General features: G+C 44.3%; 1 protein-coding gene across 1 annotated transcript in view; it reads left to right on the forward strand.

Moving 5' to 3' along the window:
- The window catches only part of LOC121291309 (butyrophilin subfamily 3 member A3-like), a 117,407-nt gene that overhangs the window by 32,233 nt on the left and 66,269 nt on the right, over positions 1-18,905 (forward strand). The window contains exons 4-7 of the mRNA XM_041212381.1: positions 936-1,021; positions 10,976-11,314; positions 12,793-12,871; positions 18,529-18,671. Coding sequence (XP_041068315.1) covers positions 964-1,021; positions 10,976-11,314; positions 12,793-12,871; positions 18,529-18,671 — 619 coding nt within the window. The 5' untranslated portion in view covers positions 936-963. The remainder of the gene's footprint in view (positions 1-935; positions 1,022-10,975; positions 11,315-12,792; positions 12,872-18,528; positions 18,672-18,905) is intronic.

Raw genomic sequence — 18,905 nt, forward strand, 5'->3', positions numbered from 1 at the left:
TTTATTGAAAGAAGCCTCTTAAAGAGATTCTCAGTCCATTTCTTTACTTTTTTTAAAAATTGCCTCTTGCTGTTATCAATTAGGAGTATTTGTGTTAATAATTGTAATAAAACTTTCACTCCTACAACACTGGGTTTCCCCCTTGGAAATCCCCCTACATCTGAGCTCTTTGGAGGCTGAGAAGGACTAATGGAAGATTGCCAGTCAAGTCAGCCTTACCTGAGATATTGTGCATTCATCCATCAGCAAAGCCACAGCATATTCTACAGACACAGTGCACTGATCTCCTTTCATCAGAGGAGCTGTTCCTATTGAGCACCAAACCTTGAGGGAAACAATAACAACCCATTGGCTAATATTGCGATCACACATCAAGGTCTGACTCACCTTAATTCAGGATCATTCTTCCGATCACCGCGGGGACTGGGGTGTTTTGTTGACCCCTTTAATCACATTTTGATTTAAAGTTTGTAAGGTTCCTTTAAACTTTTGTCCTTGGTTTTACAGCTGACCTGAATTAGGGGCTGTGCCTGATTTATCCCAATTTTGTTGATTTGATTTTCATTTAAAAGATTATCATTCTTCCGATGCGTGCCAATCATTGTATTTTATGAAAGTCTCTGGAGGCAGAACAAAACACATAGAGGTGAAAAAAAATACAACACACAAATGTTCATCGGATGTAACACAAACACGGATCAGGAACTTCAGGCCCAGAGAATTTGTATTTCGCCAAAAACTTGGGCCAGGATTTTCCAGCCCTCAGCCAGAAGTCCATTGACTTTTGGTGGGACCAGATGATCCTGGTGGTGGGCAGGGACGGAAAATCCCACCTTTGGTATAAGTGGTGCACAGCCTGTTTAATAATGGTTTGTGTGCACTGTAGATATAACATGAGATTTGTAACAATTATCTGTAACTTCTCTCCCTCTCAGGCAAGTCTTCTTCTGCTAAGATCTCAAGATGAAACAGGCTCACCACATTGTGCTATTACTAGTTGTGATTCTGGATTCGACATATGGTAAGGATCATTGTAACATGTTTAGTTATATTACCTATACCCTCCAGTGGTGTTATTTATAATGTTTTAGAAGATTAATTATTTTTAATAACAATAGCATGTTTTCTGCAAGGTATAATGTCTTGGGCACTGATTTAAAACGATTCTGTAAACCCAATTCGATTGTTATTACTCATATTCTGGAATTTTTCCATTGGAGCTTGGAGCAATTCACTTCATAATTCTGGTTATTCTGTGAAAACTCTGAATGATTGGCCTTTATATGTATTAATATATGAATATTTTTTCAATACTAGAGAGATTTTAGTGGTTAAGTTTAAAATTGACCTGATGTGCCAGTGCAAAGGATGTTAGAATTGTTTTATCATTTGATAGAATATATAATAGATGTGACTGAGATGACTTTGTGCACATTGAAGCCATTTTTTTTGTGATGATTCAATTACACTTTAGCTTTAATCAAAGGAGGCCATTAATATGTGACATTTGAAAATTAACTTCAATTCAATCAAGATAATTTATGAGAAGGAAGCCAAATCAAACAATCTGCTGGGGAAACAATGGCCAGGATTTTCCAGTCCCATCTGTGGCTGGGATTTTCTGCTCCCGCCAAAAGTTAAAGGGCTTTTGGCTGCCTCTCCAAATTTTCTGCCCCTGCCGTGATGGTTCCTGTTGTGTGCGGGACTGGAAAATTCTGGCCAACGTGATCAGAGTGTTGCTGAAAATCCTAAAAATAGATATGGATGCGTCACAAAGGACTGGCAAGATACAAGACTGGCAAAACCATAGTAATTGTTGTCATGGCTGGTGAGCTAGAGCTTAACAATTGTTACCAGGATTGGCTAGAAATGAAAGTAAATTCCTGACGATTTCTAAGAAGAGTCATATGGACTCGAAACGTTAACTCTGTCAGATGCTGTCAGACCTGCTGAGATTGTCCAGCAATTTTTGTTTTTGTTTCAGATTTCCAGCATCCGCAGCATTTTGCTTTTATCCTGACTATTCCTGTTTATTTCCCTTTTGAAGTCGAGTGTCTAGTCATCCCTTCAAAGCATTTGCATCATGATTACAAAGTTCAGTTCATTTCATATATTTTGCATGGTATCCTGAACCTCCCAAATGTTTCTTTGCAAAATCTAACATGTTCATCGCAAACTTTAAGGATTTGTTTATGTGAATAGTTTTTTTAAAAATGGAAATCAGGCGCTGTTCTCTCTCAGGCTCCCTCTGTCTATCTTCCACTGTTATTTTGAAGTTATTGAAGCCTCAAATAAAGCTCCTGTCTGTTTGTTTGAATGAATTTGAATGTTAGTCTTCTTGTCACATTATTGTATAGCAGTATTGTGAAAGTACTCATAGGGAAAATGTTGGTGCTGATTTTTTTGTGATGCTGGTTTCCAAGATATCTTGGTTGACCTTAGAAAGGAATGGAATCTCTATTCACCAGTGACAATCAGGGAGCAGAGACTTTGGCTGGAATGTTCCCTGAATCGCACTGTAAGTGTGGCGGGCGTGGAAAAAGACTTTTATCCCACCAGCTGCAAGGTGGGTTTTTGCATTGTATTGTCCGCTTCCCATCTCATTAATTATGCAGCCACAGGAACAATTTTGTATCGCTGGCGGGCAGCCTCTGAATCACCTGCCACACCATTACCTTACCGTTTCCTCACGCCAGCTGCCAAAACTAAATTGCAGCCTCCCACACAGTACGCAGTGCTTACAGCACAGGACTGCTCCAGTGAAGACATGGACACGAACACCAAGAAAAGTTCAGTGCTCCATCATTGGATTTCCTTTTGAAAGCCCACCGTGATGTCCTCTACACCTGCTCTGGCAGCAATCTCACCACTCCGGCTTGGGAGGTAGTAGCAGTGGTGTCAGTGCACTAAAGAGTTTGGCCATCTACTGCAGAAGGAGGATGAATGATCTCATCCCTGCTATCAGTGTAAGTCAACCATCTCAATATTCTAAACTCACACACTCACAAGACAATCTCACTGGCATCTCACTGACTGCCAGATCAAGGGACAACACCACTCACTCTCTCACACGCATCGTTACATCTCCATCTGGCCTCATCTCCTCTGGAGACTGCCTCCACAGCCCTCACCATCTTGAGGCCCTTGAACAGATCAACATGTGCCCCCTTTCCCCAGTACAGCCCTCACCCTGCAGCCTCTTCCCTTGCCCTAGGTCACTTCTCCTCCTTCCCCAAGCAATCCCTCGACCTGCAGCTGCTGAAAAGCCACCCACTCCTTAACGTTGGGCTGGTATATAGAGACTTGCCTGTGAGCCCCCCACTAAAAGCATGTGGTGCCGCCTGAAAAGCCTGGTACTGATGAGTGCTAGTGCTGCCCGAAGAAAGGTAGACACACAAACATCAAATCCCGCGTGAAGTGCAGGTCGCTTGGCGCATGTTGCTTATGTGCCATTGTGAAACACGTAGTGTGCAATCGTGCCAAGGTACGCGCATGATCCAACATGGGGGGATGATTCTGGCAAGCGGGGCTTGAGATTATAATGTATTGAAATTAGCTTGCAACACACGGTGGTGGGAAATGTGGCCTGCCATTGCCAGGTGGAGCAGATGATCGCAAACTGGTTTTACGACGATGTGAAACCAATTTTTGCAATCTCCCGATATTTTCCACTTCCGTCCGCTATGACACCCACTGCAAACAGGAGCAGAAACTCCCGGCTTTTCTGTTTCCAGTTTCAGGCACAGGTATATTATTGGAAGCCAGCACACTCAGTGAGATGAAACATACCATGGTTCAAATGGGTGCAATTGGGTCAAATCAGGAGATCCCAAATCTCTCCTGATGCCTGTGGGCTCTTAGACTGCGTGCAAAGCAGATATATGAATATGTTGCAATTGACAGAGCAGATGAAGGGTCCAAACTTACCATTTCCCTTTCCGACTTTGACCTTTACTGGCAACTCTCATTATGGCTTTCCAGGGATGTCTATTTGATCTATTTAGAGCTTTGTGCATGGAATTATTGGCATCTTGAGACTTGGGTGACTGTACTGACTTGTGCTGCGACCTTCTTCCAGACAGGTTAGGCCTCCAAAATAGGTGTTTTGGTTTGTTATTCTCCTGCAAGAGAATCTCCATCATCACTAAAAGCTGGAACCTTGCCATTGTCCTTCATTGCGAAAATCACAAACATCCCCTCCTCCTCTAACTTCATCCAGCTGTGGCTTTCCTCTCCTTCCCGTAAAGCAATCGTTTTGATTGACCTCCTGGCCTGACTTCCTGTGGATAATTCTAATTAAAGAGAAAGGGTATAAATGAAAAAATTGCACTAAGCAAAAAATATAGGTGCTCAGAAAGAAAAGAGAAAGATCAGTGGAAGAGGGAAGCAACTGGGGAATTGAATTACCTTACTGACACTCAAGACATATTTCTGCTTCTTTGTCTCATACAAATGCTCTTTCTTCAACCTGTCAACCCACCCAGTGTGTAATGAAAATCTATCCTGTAGCTGCACTGTGACAGGGGCAATGAGGCCTGGGGTCAAGGTTGGAGGTCAGGGTATAACAGTAACCTGTGTCAGAACCAGTGTGGGAGATTCCTGGGATATTTATGTTCAAGCAAGAACCAGGTCTCTCAGCCTTTGTGGGAGTAGGCATAAATTCCTGTACCCAGAAGTGTTTGATTGTTGGGAATGTATGGAGTGTTTAGCAGCATTGATGCTGATGGAGGGTAAACCAACAATTGGGAGCTTGGAGAAAGAGGTCTCCGTATCTAACTCATTACTCTAGCTTTTTCTCTTGGGAAAACCATTCCAAATCATTCATAAAGCAAGCCACCACTTTCTTTGAAATGGATTGGGCCTTTGATTGCCACACATAATTAATAGCGAGCCTATTTATTGAAAAGGAATCCTTTGGCTCTGTTTCCAATGCATCAATTTGATCATTTGTCCTGATGTGATTGTCTTCAGATGAAGGTAGCATGTACAGTCCAATAGACCAGACTGTAGGCTGTAAACTACCAAGTAGATTTAATAAACTATAAATAAATAAGTGAACAGTGGCAATGATACGTGAAGATTGACAACAATATACACCACTTATAATAGAAAGTAACCAACAGTCACATCTCCTGAATTAAAATTCAGTGTGAACTGAACCTGGCTGAAGCCCTTGATTGATGAGCAGTTTACCATTTACCATTCAGGGCTTCTCTGGTTTCTCTCTCTCACTTTCTCACAGAAATGGTAACAAAGCAGTTTGTAAACCATAATACGATTCAGAGGATCTAACTTGTGGAATAGAAAAGGGGTAATTGTGGATGCAGTGTAATTGGATTTTAAAAATGCATTCAACAAGTTGCCACACAAGAGGTTATTACACAAAATTAGAACCCCTGGGATTCAACAAATATGACGAATTTTGCAGTTTGCAAGATGCTTGTATTTTGCAAAATCCCCTTGCCAAAGTGAAACTCAGATAATTCTGGAAAACGGGGTGTAATTCAATTTCTTGGCTGTGGGGTCAATTCTGAGAAGTGATCTGGTGAATTGAGGTTGCTATGGAAATGAAAGCTAGGTAAGCAAAAAAAGGCAAAGAGAGCCTCATTGAGAGTACTGAGTTTCAGGCTGTTGTGCTTCAGAAGAACATGTAGAACCCCTGAAGCTCTTGGTGAAGCAAGGTGTGAGCCAGCTAAAAGAGACTGAACCTATAAGCAATGTGAGCAGCTCAGGAGTGCGAAGGAGCTGGGTGGTTTCCCAGAAGTGACCAAACCATGAACCAAGTTGTTGGTAGGTTGGTTGGTTGAAAAGGAACTCTGGCAAACTGCACCATCAGGACTGTCATAATTCAAAGGAGAGAGGGTTGGTAGAAGTGCGCCTGGTTGGTTTTAATCACATCAATGATACTTGGATGGAATTAAGCTGCCGGTTTAAGCAGGTTGAGGGCCAAATCCAGCGAGTTGGAAAAGTGTGAGATCCTACGTACAGGAGACAGAGTTTAAAGGACTTTGAGACTGCATGTAAGATCATAAGACACTAAGACCATAAGATGTAGGAGCCATTCGACCCATCAAGTCTGCTCTACCATGCAATGAGATCATGGCTGATCTGATAATCCTCAACTCCACTTTCCTACCTTTTCCCCATAAGCCTTGATTCCCTTATTGATTAAAAATCAATCAATCTCAGCCTTGAATATACTTAACAACCCAGCTTCTAAAGCCGTCTGCAAAAAAGAATTCCATAGATTGACTAACCTCTGAGAGAAGAAATTACTCCTCATCTCTGTTTTAAGTGGGCGCCCCCTTACTCTGAGATTATGCCCTCTGGTCCTAGATTCTCCCACAAGGGGAAACAACCTCTCTGCATCTACCTTGTCAAGCCCCCTAAGAATCTTATATGTTTCAAGAAGGTCGCCTCTCATTCTTCTCAACTCCAATGAATACAGGCCCAACCGACTCAGCCTCTCCTTATAAGAAAATCCCTCCATCCCTGGAATCAATTTAGTGAACATTCTCTGGACTGTCTCCAATGCCAGTAAATCTTTCCTTACATAAGGGGACCAAAACTGTTCACAGTATTCTAGGTGTGGTCCAACTAGTGCCTTGTATAGGTTTAGCAAGACTTCCCTATTTTTATACTACATTCTCTTTGAAATAAAGGCCTTATCTATTAACTGCTGAACTTGTATGATAGCTTTTTGGGATTCATGCTCGAGGACCCCAAAATCCCTCTGTGTTGCAGCCCTCTTTAGTCTTTCTCCATTTAAATAATACTCAGTTCCTCTATTCTTTCCTGCCAAAGTGCATAACCTCACACTTTCCCACATTATATTCCATCTGCCACGTCTTAGCCCACTTACTTAACCTCTCTACATACCTCTGTAGACTCTTTGTGTCATCCTTACCACTTGCCTTCCCTCCTATTTTTGTGTCATCCGCAAACTTGGCGATAGTACATTCATTTCTCTCATTTAAGTCATTAATATATATTGTCAATAATTATGGCCCCAGCACTGATCCCTGTGGCACTCCGCTAGTTACAGTTTGCCATCCTGAAAATGCCACCCCCCATATTCCAACTCTCTGTCTTCTAATTGTTAGCCGGTCCTCTATCCATGCTAATATACTACCCCAACACTATGGGCTCTTATCTTATTAAGTAGCCTTATTTGTGGTATCTTATCAAACGCCTTTTGGAAAGCCAAATATATTCCATCTACTGGTTCCCCTTTATCTATCCTGCTTGTTACCTCCTCAAAGAATTCTAATAAATTTGTCAGGCATGATTCCCCCCTTCATGAAGCCATGCTGACTCTGCTTGATTATATTATGCATTTCTAAATGCTCTGCTATTACATCTTTTATAATAGACTCCACCATTTTCCCATTGACAGATGTTAAGCTAACTGGCTATAGTTACCCGCTTTTGTCTCCTTCCCTTTTTGAATAAGGCTGTTACATTGGCAGTTTTCTAATCCTTTGGGACTTTTCCAGAATCTAAGGATTCTTGGAAGATTACTACCAGTGCATTCACTATCTCTGCAGCTATTTCCTTTAATATCCTAGGATACAGCCCATCAGGTCCAGGTGACTTATTGGCGTTTAGCCCCATTACTTTCCCTAGTACTTTTTCACTCATGATACTTACTGTATTTATTTCCTCCCCCCCTTTTGTTCCATGATTATTTAGTATTTTTGGTATGCTATTAGTGTCTTCTACTATGAAGACTGATGCAAAGTATTTATTCAACTCCTCTGCCATTTCCTGTTTCCCCACTATTATTTCCCCATCCTCATTCTCTAAGGGGCCTATATTGACTTTGGCCTCTCCCTTCCTTTTTATTTACTTAAATTAGCTCTTACTGTTCATTTTTATATTATTTGCTAGTTTACTTTTAAAGTTTATTTTCTCCCGCCTTACTATCTTTTTGGTCGTCCTCTTTTGGTTTTTAAAACTTTCCCAATCCTCTGGCTTACCACTAATCTTTACCACATTGCATGTTTTTTCTTTCACTTTGATACTATCCTTAATTTGCTTGGTTAACCATGGTTGGTTTATCCCCTTCCTATAATCTTTCTTTCTCACTGGGATATATATTTGTTGTGAGCCATTAACTACTTTCTTAAATGTCTGCCATTGTTAATCCACCATCTTTTCTGCTAAATCCTTTCCCAGTCCACTGCAGCCAACTCTGCCCTCATTACTTTGTAATTATCCTTAGTTCAGAAACATCTGTGCTAAACTTAAATAAGTTTCTCACTCTCAAACTGAATGCTAAATTCCATCATATTATGGTCACTGTTTCCTTGGGAAACTTTTACTCTGAGATCATTTATTAAACCTGCCTCATTACACATTACCAGATCCAAAATAGCCTGATCCCTGGTTGGATCCACAACATATTGTTCTTGGAAACTGTCCAGAATACACTCTTTGAATTCTTGCTCGTGGTTACCTTTGCCAATTTGATTTTCCCAATGTACATGGAGACTGAAGTCACCCATGATTAATATACTGCCCTTTTTACAAGCCCTCGTTATTTCCTGCTTTATTCTCTGTCTGACAGCATAGCTACTGTTGGGGGGCCTATAGATTACTCCCACTAGTTTCTTCTTCCCCTTGTTATTTCTTATCTCCACCCACATAGATTCCACATCTTCCAATCCAAGATCATTTCTTGTTATCATACTTATTCCATCTTGTACTAACAAAGCTACCCCACCTACCTGTCCCTCCTGGTTGTCCTTCCAAAAACTCACATACCCTAGAATATTTAGTTCCCAGCTTGTACTCCTTGTACCATGTCTCCGTAATGGCTATAAGATCATACCCATTAATCTCTATTTATGCTGTTAATTAATTTATTTTGTTCCAAGTACTATGTGCATTTAAGAAAAGAGCCTTTAGTTGTGCCTTTTTAACCACTTTCCCCCTCTTTTACCCTATTTGCTGCTGTAAATTTTATGCTTGTATACTCTGTCTCTTCCTGTCATACTCTTGTTATCACCACCTAAGTAGCTGCCCTGCAATGCCGCCATATCCTTTTGCTTTGTAAGCCTACTTATCCTCTCTCCAGAACCCTCCCCCACTCTATTTAGTTTAAATCCCTCTCTACAGCCCTAGTTATTCGATTCAACAGGACACTGGTCCCAATGGTTCAAGTGAAGCCCATCCCACTGGAACAGCTCCCCTCTACTCCAGTACTGATGCCAGTGCCCCATGAACTGAAACCCATTCCTCCCACACCAATCTTTAAGCCATGCATTTAATTCCTCGACTTTATTTACCCTATGCCAGTTTGCCCGTGGTTCAGATAGTAATCCTGAGATTATTAACTTGGAGGTTCTGCTTTTTAATTTTGCTCCTAACTGTCCAAATTCTTTGAGCAGAACTTCCTTTCTAGTCCTATCAATGTCATTGGTAACAAAATGGATGACGACAACTGGATCCCTCCCCTCCCACTCCAAGTTTCTCTCCAGCCCTGGGGAGATGTCCTTAACCCTGGCACTGGGCAGGCAACACAGCCTTCGGGACTCACGCTCACGGCTGCAGAGAACAGTATCTATCCCCCTAATTATACCGTCCCCAACCACTACGACATTCCTATTTCCTCCCCCCACATGAATGGCTCCTTGTACCATGGTCAGTTCATTCATCTTCCCTGCAGCCCCTGCTTTCGTCCACACAGCTTGCAAGAACCTTGTAACTGTTGGACAATTTCAGGGTCTGAGGCACTTTAAATGCTATCCCCAGGTACTATACCTGCCTCACCTGCAGTCACACCCTCCTGTCCCTGATCAGAGGCCAAATTTGAATTATCTAACCTGTGGGATGTGACTGCCTCCTGAAGCAAAGTGTCCAGGTAACATTCCGCCTCCCTGGTGGCGCAGCTCAGACTCCAGCTCCTTAACTTGGATCTGATGTTCCTCAAGCTGCAAACACTTACTACAGATGTGTTTGCTCTACAGCCCTAGTTATTCGATTCAACAGGACACTGGTCCCAATGGTTCAAGTGAAGCCCATCCCACTGGAACAGCTCCCCTCTACTCCAGTACTGATGCCAGTGCCCCATGAACTGAAACCCATTCCTCCCACACCAATCTTGGTGTCCAGCAGCACCCACATGCTGCAGCAGCAACACATCACCCGTCCTGTCATCGCTATCTTATTTTAATTAATTAATTAGTCTAGTTTCCCTGCTCTTTACACTTTATTGAAATTAATTATTTACACCAGTATCGACCTTATACTTAAGCTATTTTTAAGAAAGAGAAAATAAAGAATAGAGATCTAAACACTAACTATAGACCCTAATTTCAATCTAAATACTAGAAATACTCACCAATCCAACTCACTAATCGGCTGCTCTCCACGCTCTTTTTAATTGAAGTCTCCCCACTCTCTGTTTTAAATAATGTCCACACGCTTACTTGCTCTTTGTTTAAATAAAGCTGTTTTCAATAAAGATGCAACATATGTGCTGTGACTGTCACTGAGACAGTTGTGAGAGCTATCTTTGTTGTGTTGACTATTTAAAGTATGATTCATAATTTCTATTGAAGTTCCATTTGTTTGTTGATACACGCTTGATTTTTGTGAATTTTGCATTTGATTGTTACAGTAGTGAAATCTTGTTCATCAATTCCTTCCGTCAGGGTCATTTGGGGATACCTTCCTTTTAAGGTTATTAGCCTCCACAGGGAACATAACACAGGATATTTCATGGAATATTGACATTTATATATAAGTTAAAACAATCTCCAGAAATTTGCAAATTAATGATTTCAATTTGACACTTTTAAAGTAGAATCAGTAACTTGCTGAGTTCATTTTATTTTTACAAATACAGTGCTGGAGAAATTGTCTATTCTCCAGTTTTTTTAATTTTACATGATCAGCTACCTTAATGCAAGTTTTATTCAATGGATTACATGAATAATCAATTTTATTTTTGAATGTTATTGTTCACTAGGTAAATTCCTTGTACTTGGACCTGTTGTCGCCACTGCAGGTGAAGATGCTGTATTGGAATGTCAGCTTGTACCAGAAATATCTGCCAGCAACATGGTGGTGCAATGGTTTAAATCAGGTCTTGATTCACCAGTACATGTGTACAGAAACGGGGAAGATGACATTGTTGCTCAACACAGGAATTACAGAGGAAGGACTGAATTATTGAAATATAAACTGACCAAAGGAACCATCTCTCTTGGAATAAAGAACACAACAATATTTGATGCTGGGGAATACACATGTTTAGTTGATGCCACAACCTATTCTGATGAAACTGCAATCATATTGAAAGTAGAGGGTTAGTAAATATCTAATTACATGTCAATAACTTTGGAGAAGTTACATTTTTCTGTCTTTCAAAAGCTCTGTTTAAATTACAGATAGTCTAAAAATAGGTTTTTTTAGCAGTTGGTGTATAGTCATAAGAAATAAGGGCAGAAGTAGACTTTATGACCCTTCAAGCCTGCCCCACCATTCAACACGAACATGGCTGATCTTCTGCCTTAACTCTTTCACACCCTCTCCCCATATCCAATGATTCCCTTAAAGAAAATAAATCTATCAATCCCAGGCTTGAATAAACTCAATTATGGAGCATCTGCAACCCTCTGGATGGGGAGCCCTCTGAATGGAGGAATTTCTCTCATCTCTTATCCTGAGACTGTGTCCCTGTATTCTAAATTTCCCAGCCAGGGGAAATAACCTCTTAGTGTCTACTCTGTCAAAATATTTTGTTATGAACCCAGCCCACATTACCACTGGACAATTCAGATCCCAGATTGGAACCTGGCTTGATAGATCCTAACTTTTATTTTTTGTTTAGAAACATGGAGGGTGGCTACTTAACAAAGTCACAGGGGTCTGCTGATGAACTTTAGCAAAAGAGTAAAACATTTATTAAACAAGGAAAGATGAAGTTATTACACTACTCCTTCACCCCAACTTTACCTCTACAAATTCGTAACATAACACAAGTTAAAAAAGCTATCTTATACTCTTATGTTCACAGTAAGTATACAATCCATGTAAACCAATAGGCGACCTGTAATAGGACACACCATATTCCAAGACCAAGTGACAGATGTCAGCCAAAGCAACTCCTATGGATCTCTCATCAACTATCCTGAGAAACTCATCACTCTGTGAACCAACTGGCCTCACAGAAACTCTGTCTTTCACACAAGGGTTTACAGCCTCCACTCTTGAAGAACCTGCTTTGGTATTTTCTCCCAAGCAACACTTTCACTTAGACATCTTCAACAAAGATCCACCTCCAGGGTTTCAGCCTCTCTTTGCAAGGTTCGTTTCCCCTGGATCTCTACCTGCACACTGAAGCTGCACCTTGGATGCACCTTCTCAGGTATCCAGCTGTGCCAGGCAAGACACCACTGCTCCAAAGGCCCAGAGTAAGGAATCAGCAACCTTTGGCTGTTTCCTCAGACCTTCTGGTTTCTCTCAAGCCCACTTTGCCTTAATACTGATCCTCACAGTTTTCTCTTTTTAATTCAGAGCCTTTTCCTCTGCTCCTTACTTTAATTTTGCTGAACAGAATCTGTTCCAGATTCCTGTCCTTGTTCATTGAATTAACTGTTGTTTTGGGACCTTCTCCTATCCCACTCCCTGGTTTTGGGACTTTCTTCTCTTCTTTGGGAACTCCTTGTGTCCCAATGTTGTGTCCAGCTTCTTCTGGTACTTTCTGCAGAATGGCATTCTGTGAGTCACCTGATCTTCTTTTAGCTCTATTTCACTTTTAGCTTTATTTTTCCTCTTGCGCAGGAGCAGAGCTGGCTTTAAAGAAAAGAATGAAAAAGAATGAACTGAGCATGGGCACAGGGCCGTCTGCTGGTCTGAAGATGTGAACATGCTCCACCTGCGCATGTTTGGCCATTCTCAGGCCGGCACTTGCGCAGTGATCGGTTGCACATGTGCAGCCTTTCCAGGTCTAACACAAGTGCAAAGACTGTTAAAGCCCATAGATCTCAACTCTGGAACCGACCTTCACTTTTTAAAAAGTAAGTTTTCTTTTTTCTTTTCTTGGGTCCGTAACATCTTCAGAATCTTATATGTTTTTAAGAGATCAGCTCTCCTTCTTCTAAACAGGACATGTCCTGCCCAGCGGAGGTGGTTTGAGAGAACAGTGCCTCGATCTGGCTTGGGAGAAGACGCTGCCTTTCTTGTGAATAGATTTGGAAGATCTTGCAGTGGTACTGCTGGTGCTACATCTCAAGTGCTTTGATGTGCCTGTTGTAGGTTGTCTAAGTCTCCGAAGCATATAGGAGAGCAGGGATCATTGTTGCCCTGTAAACCACAAACTTAGTCTAAGGTTTGAGGTCATGGTCTTAAAATACTGTTTTCCTCAGTTAGCCGAGGGCCAAGCTGGCATATTGGAGGTAATGATAAACTTTTTCATCTGTGACTGCCTTCTTCGTGTCCTTTTCACAGTTTACATTCTCACGTAGCTTTGTACATCAGCAAACATGGATACATTACTTGTGGTCCCTTTGACCATCTCCAATAAGAGAGAATCTAATCATCTCTCCTTAACACTGTAACCTGAGAGGCCCTGAGCCTCTTTACCATTATGGGAACAGACTGGCAACAAAACTGAATCGTGAAGCTACTTTAATCAGATAATGTCAGAACAAATTTATTAAGGTTCATGTAACCTATAGCAATGAACTCAAGCAGTGATTTACACTCTAACATGAGATTACACTTGCAATATTATTCCAAACGGAGGAGCACACAACTAATCTTGCAGCTTTTGGCCTTCAGTCTCATGCTTCCTCTCTTGTGTATCAGCTTCTGGTTTTTCTCCTCCCCATCACCTTGCTCGGGAGGGTCTCTTTTATCTTTTTTTTTTGCAAAAATATACTTTATTCATAAATCTTCAAAAACATTTCGAACCATTTCAAAATCACCATTACAAAAATACAAACAGGTTCAACTTTTACAACATGAATCACAAGGTGTATCAGTACAAACATGAATATTACAATTATTGGCAGACATTCATTTTAAGCTGTACAGCCTGAGGGGCTCTTTACAGTTCCCAGCCCCCCAGTGCACTGTGCAGAAAGGTCTTAGGCAGCGACCCTGCCCCACTGCGCCTTTGTGATGGCTGCCCCAACTTAACTGTGTCCCTCAGCACGTAGTCCTGGACCTTGGAATATGCCAGTCTGCAACACTCGGTCGGGGACAACTCTTTGCGCTGGAAAACCAACAAGTTTCGGGCAGACCAAAGAGCGTCTTTCACCGAGTTGATGATCCTCCAGCTGCAGTTGATGTTTGTCTCGGTGTGTGTCCCTGGGAACAGCCCGTAGAGCACAGAGTCCTGTGTCACAGAACTGCTCGGGATGAACCTCGACAGAAACCACTGCATCTCTCTCCAGACCTTCTTCGCAAAGACACAATCTACAAGGAGGTGAACAACGGTCTCTTCCCCACCACAGCCACCTCGAGGGCAACGTGCAGAGGGGGTGAGACTCCTGGCATGTAGGAAGGATCTTACAGGGAGGGCCTTTCTCACCACCAGCCAAGCTACGTCTTGGTGCTTGTTGGAAAGTTCTGGCGATGAGGCATTCTGCCAAATGACTTTGTCAGTCTGCTCAGGGAACCACCCTCTCCTTTTCCCTCAGGGCCTTTAAGACGTTACGTGCCGACCACTGCCTGATGGATTTTTGGTCAAAGGTGTTTCTCTGCATAAATTTTCCCACGAGGGACAGGTGGTACGGCACGGTCCAACTACTTGGAGCGTTCAGCGGCAGCGTAGCCAGACCCATCCTTCGTAACAATGGGGACAGGTAGAACCTCAGCATGTAGTGACACTTGGTGTTTGCGTACTGAGGTTCTACGCACTGCTTGATTCAGCCACACACAAAGGTGGTCATCAGTATGAGGGCGATGTTGGGCACTTTTTTTCCTCCTTTATCTAGAGGCTTGTACATCGTGTCCCTGTGGACACGATCCATTTTCGACCTCCAGATAAACCGGAAGATGGCTCGGGTGATCGCCACCACACAGGAGTGTGGAATGGGCCAGACCTGCGCCACGGACAACAACAATGAGAGTGCCTCACACCTGATGACCAGGTTCTTACCCGCAATGGAGAGGGAGCGTCGCTCCCACGTCCCCAATTTCCTTTTCACCATAGACACTCACTCCTTCCAGTTTCTAACACGTGCCCTGGTCCCTCCGAACCATATCCCCAGCACCTTCAGGCCATCAGATCTGACAGTGAAGGGGACAAAGGATCGGTCAGCCCATTTCCCAAAGAACATGGCCTCGCTCTTCCCACAATTTACCTTGGCTCCCGAGGCCAGTTCGAACTGGTCGCAGATGTGGATCATTCTGTGCACCGACAGTGGATCCGAGCAGAAGACGGCAACATCGTCCATGTACAGGGAGACTTTGACCTGAGTGCCTCCACTACCTGGGATCGTCACTCCTCTTATGCCCGGATCCTTCCTGATGGACTCAGCAAAGGGTTCTATGCAACACACGAAAAGAACAGGCGAGAGAGGGCAGCCCTGCCTGACTCCAGATTTAATAGGAAAGCTATCTGATTCCCACCCATTGATAGAGACTGCACGACTGATGTTAGTGTAGAGCAGTTGGATCCAATTGTAAATTCCCTCCCCAAACCCCATTTTGGAGAGCACATCCACCATGTAGGTGTGCGATACTCTGTCAAAGGCCTTCTCCTGATCCAGGCTGATGAGGCAGGTGTCCACACCCCTGTCCTGTACATAGGCAATCGTATCCCTGAGCAGCGCGAGGCTGTCAGAGATCTTCCTGCCTGGCACAGTGCAGGTCTGGTCAGGGTGCATCACCAATTCCAGAGCGGATTTGACCCGATTAGCGATGATCTTGGACAGAATCTTATAGTCCACATTCAACAGTGAAATGGGTTGCCAATTTCTAATTTCCTCCCTTTCCCCCTTGTGCTTGTAGATGAGGGTGATAATGCCTTTCCTCATGGATTCTGACATACTGCCGGCCAGGAGCATACTCTCGAACACTTCTAGCACGTCCAGGCCGATCCAGTCCCAAAGAGCCGAATACAACTCCGCTGGCAAGCCGTCGCTTCTGGGAGTTTTACTCTTCACGAAGGACTCAAGGGCCTCAGTCAGTTTGTCAGGAGTTAGCGCTTTGTCCAGACTCTCCCATGTCCTGTCATCTAAGACCTCCGTGATAGAGGACAGGAAGGACTGGGAGGCCGTGCTGTCTGTGGGCTTCACGTCATACAATCCGGCATAAAAGGATTTGCTGATTCTCAAAATGTCGGACTGTGATGACTTTACTGAGCCATCTTCTTCCTTCAGGCTGCTCATCACAGAGATCTCTCTGTGTACCTTTTGGAAGAAGAAACGTGAGCATGTCTCGTCCTGCTCCACGGAGCGGACTCTGGAATGGAAGATGATCTTGGAGGCCTCCGAGGCAAAGAGCGAGGCTTGCTGGCTCTTCACTTCTTGGAGTTCCTCCTTGACATCGACCCCCATCGACTGCAGCCAGAGCAGGTTCTGGATGTTTTTCTGGAGTCGGGACATTTAACTCTGTTTCTTTCTAGCTTTCTGGGTGCCTTTGAGGATGAAAAACCTCTTGATGTTTCCCTTGATCGCTTCCCGCCAGTGTGTCAGTGACTCAAAGTGGGGTTTCATGGTTCTCCAACCTTTGTAATCCCTCTTGAGCTCCTCAATGTTTCTGGGGTCAGCAGTTGCACATTTAGCTTCCATGCCCCCCTGCCAACCCTCTGGTTTTCCTCTAAGTGACAGTCAGCCAGTAGGAGGCAGTGGTCAGAGAAGAACACCGGCTTGACGTCGCTGGATCTGACTGCGAATGCACGGGACACAAACAGGAAGCCTATCCTGGAACAGATGGACCCATCAGGCCATGACCAGGTGTATCTATGCTGCGCTCCATCTGCAGGGTTGCTGAAGACGTCGTGCAGCTTGGCATCCTTAACTGTTTCCATCAGGGATCTGGATGTAGCGTCCAATCTGCTGTCAGCCCTATTGGATCGTCCAGCCACATCGATGATGCAGTTGAAGTCACCGCCCAGAATGACCGGCCTGGAGGTCGCCAGCAGCAGTGGGAGCTAATGAAAAACCTCCAGCCGCTCAGCCCCTTGTGACGGGGCATAGATGTTAATTAACCGGAGTGGAGCATTCTTGTACATTACGTCTGCTACGAGGAGGCGCCTGCCCACCACCTCCTTAACCTGGGAGACGGTGAAGCTGCCTCCCCGCAGCAGAATCCCCAGGCCGGAGGAATGAGAGTCGTTTCCTCCCGACCAGATCGATGGCCCATGGGACCACCATCATGACCATTGCCTGTAGGAGCTGAGGTGCGGTATCGCACACTCCTGCAGAAACAACAGGTCAGCTTTGACCTTGGTAAGGTAGTCCAAGGTTGCAACACATCACATAGTAGATTTAATGCTACGCACATTTATGGATTCAAACTTTACACCCATTTTAAAGCAGTTAGTCGCTTACCAAACCTGTTGTCTCTGAGAGTTCCAGACCTTTGGTCTGCTCCTTCGTGCCCGTGGTGTGCTCAAATTGCCTCACTTTGGATGGGCTGAGGAAAGCGTCCTGAACCTCCCCATTGGCGGTGTTCTACTCGGGTGGCATCTGGGGGTCTGTGCAGAGAGCGGGGTTTGAAATGTCCTCTGTTGGAGAAGCTTCTCCAATCCTCTCCCCCTCTGGGGCGTTGCTGCTCCCGTCTTCCCAGGGCTGGGGTGCGCTGAGCGCCTCACTGTTCCCAGATTCCTGCGGTTGTGGTACACTGGCCTCTTCGGGTTGTGGGCAAAGTTGGGGTGCGCTGGTCTCTTCATTGTCTCCAATGTTCTGGAGCTCGGGTGTCTCATCCTCCAACTCCCTAGCGTTTTGCCACTTCTTTGTTGGCGCCGCCCTGGCCCTTCTTCGTCCGAAGAGCTGCTGCTCTTGTTATCCGTGTCGGATGGGAGACGCCTCTTGACTCTTGTCTGGGAAGTGGCTTGGTTTCTTTTTAGCCCCTTCTTCCTTTTGGCTCTCTTCACCAGCTGCCACTCCCCCTGCTGCTTTCCCACTGCTGCCTCCTCCTCCTCCGTTGATTTGATCTCCTGAGGAGTGGGAGGTTCAGGGGGCAGTGCTGTTGGTTGGCCGTCCGTTGCCCCAATCTTTTCCTCCACCTTGTCTCTCTCTGTGTCCTCCTTTGTCCCGTTGTTCTCCCTGGGGGCCTTGGTAGTTGGAGTGACACGAGGCATTTCTGCTGCCTCCCCTTCGTTGGCTTTGGCTGCCTGTGCATAAGTACAGCAACGTTTAGGGCAGGTCTTGTAGAGGTGACTTGCCTCGCCACACAGTTTGCAGCACTTAGCCTGTTTACAGTCTTTTGTCTGGTGCCCTTCCTGTTTGCAGTTCTTGCAGAGGACGGCGCTGCAGTTGGCCGCCACATGACCAGACTTGCCGCATGAGCGACAAAGTTTGGGTTGCCCAGCGTAGACAAGGTAGCCACGGCTTCCCCCGATAGCGAATCTGGAAGGAAGGTGGAAGACGGCTCCTTTACCGTCGGTCTTGAGCGTTACCTTAACCTGGCATTTACATGTCCAGATTCCCAAATCATCTCTAACCGTGGTGCAGGTCCCAAACTTATTGAAGTACCTGGTAAGGAAGGTGAGCACATCAGTGACAGGGACGAAGGGGTTGTACAGATGCACCGTCGCAACCCATTCACGATGCAACGGCAGAACAAAGAGCGGCTCCGCCGTCAGGATCTTCATTTCTGGCAGGTCTTTCTTTTCCTCAAACACCTTCAGGAGTTTGGCACAAGCTGCCACTTGCTTGAAAGTCACATCAAAAAATCCAGCGCTGGGGAAATCCTGTAGGCAGTCGATCTCCGCAGCCTCG

This window comes from Carcharodon carcharias, chromosome 19, assembly GCF_017639515.1.
Source record: "Carcharodon carcharias isolate sCarCar2 chromosome 19, sCarCar2.pri, whole genome shotgun sequence".
In the NCBI taxonomy this organism is placed as follows: Eukaryota; Metazoa; Chordata; class Chondrichthyes; order Lamniformes; family Lamnidae; genus Carcharodon; species Carcharodon carcharias.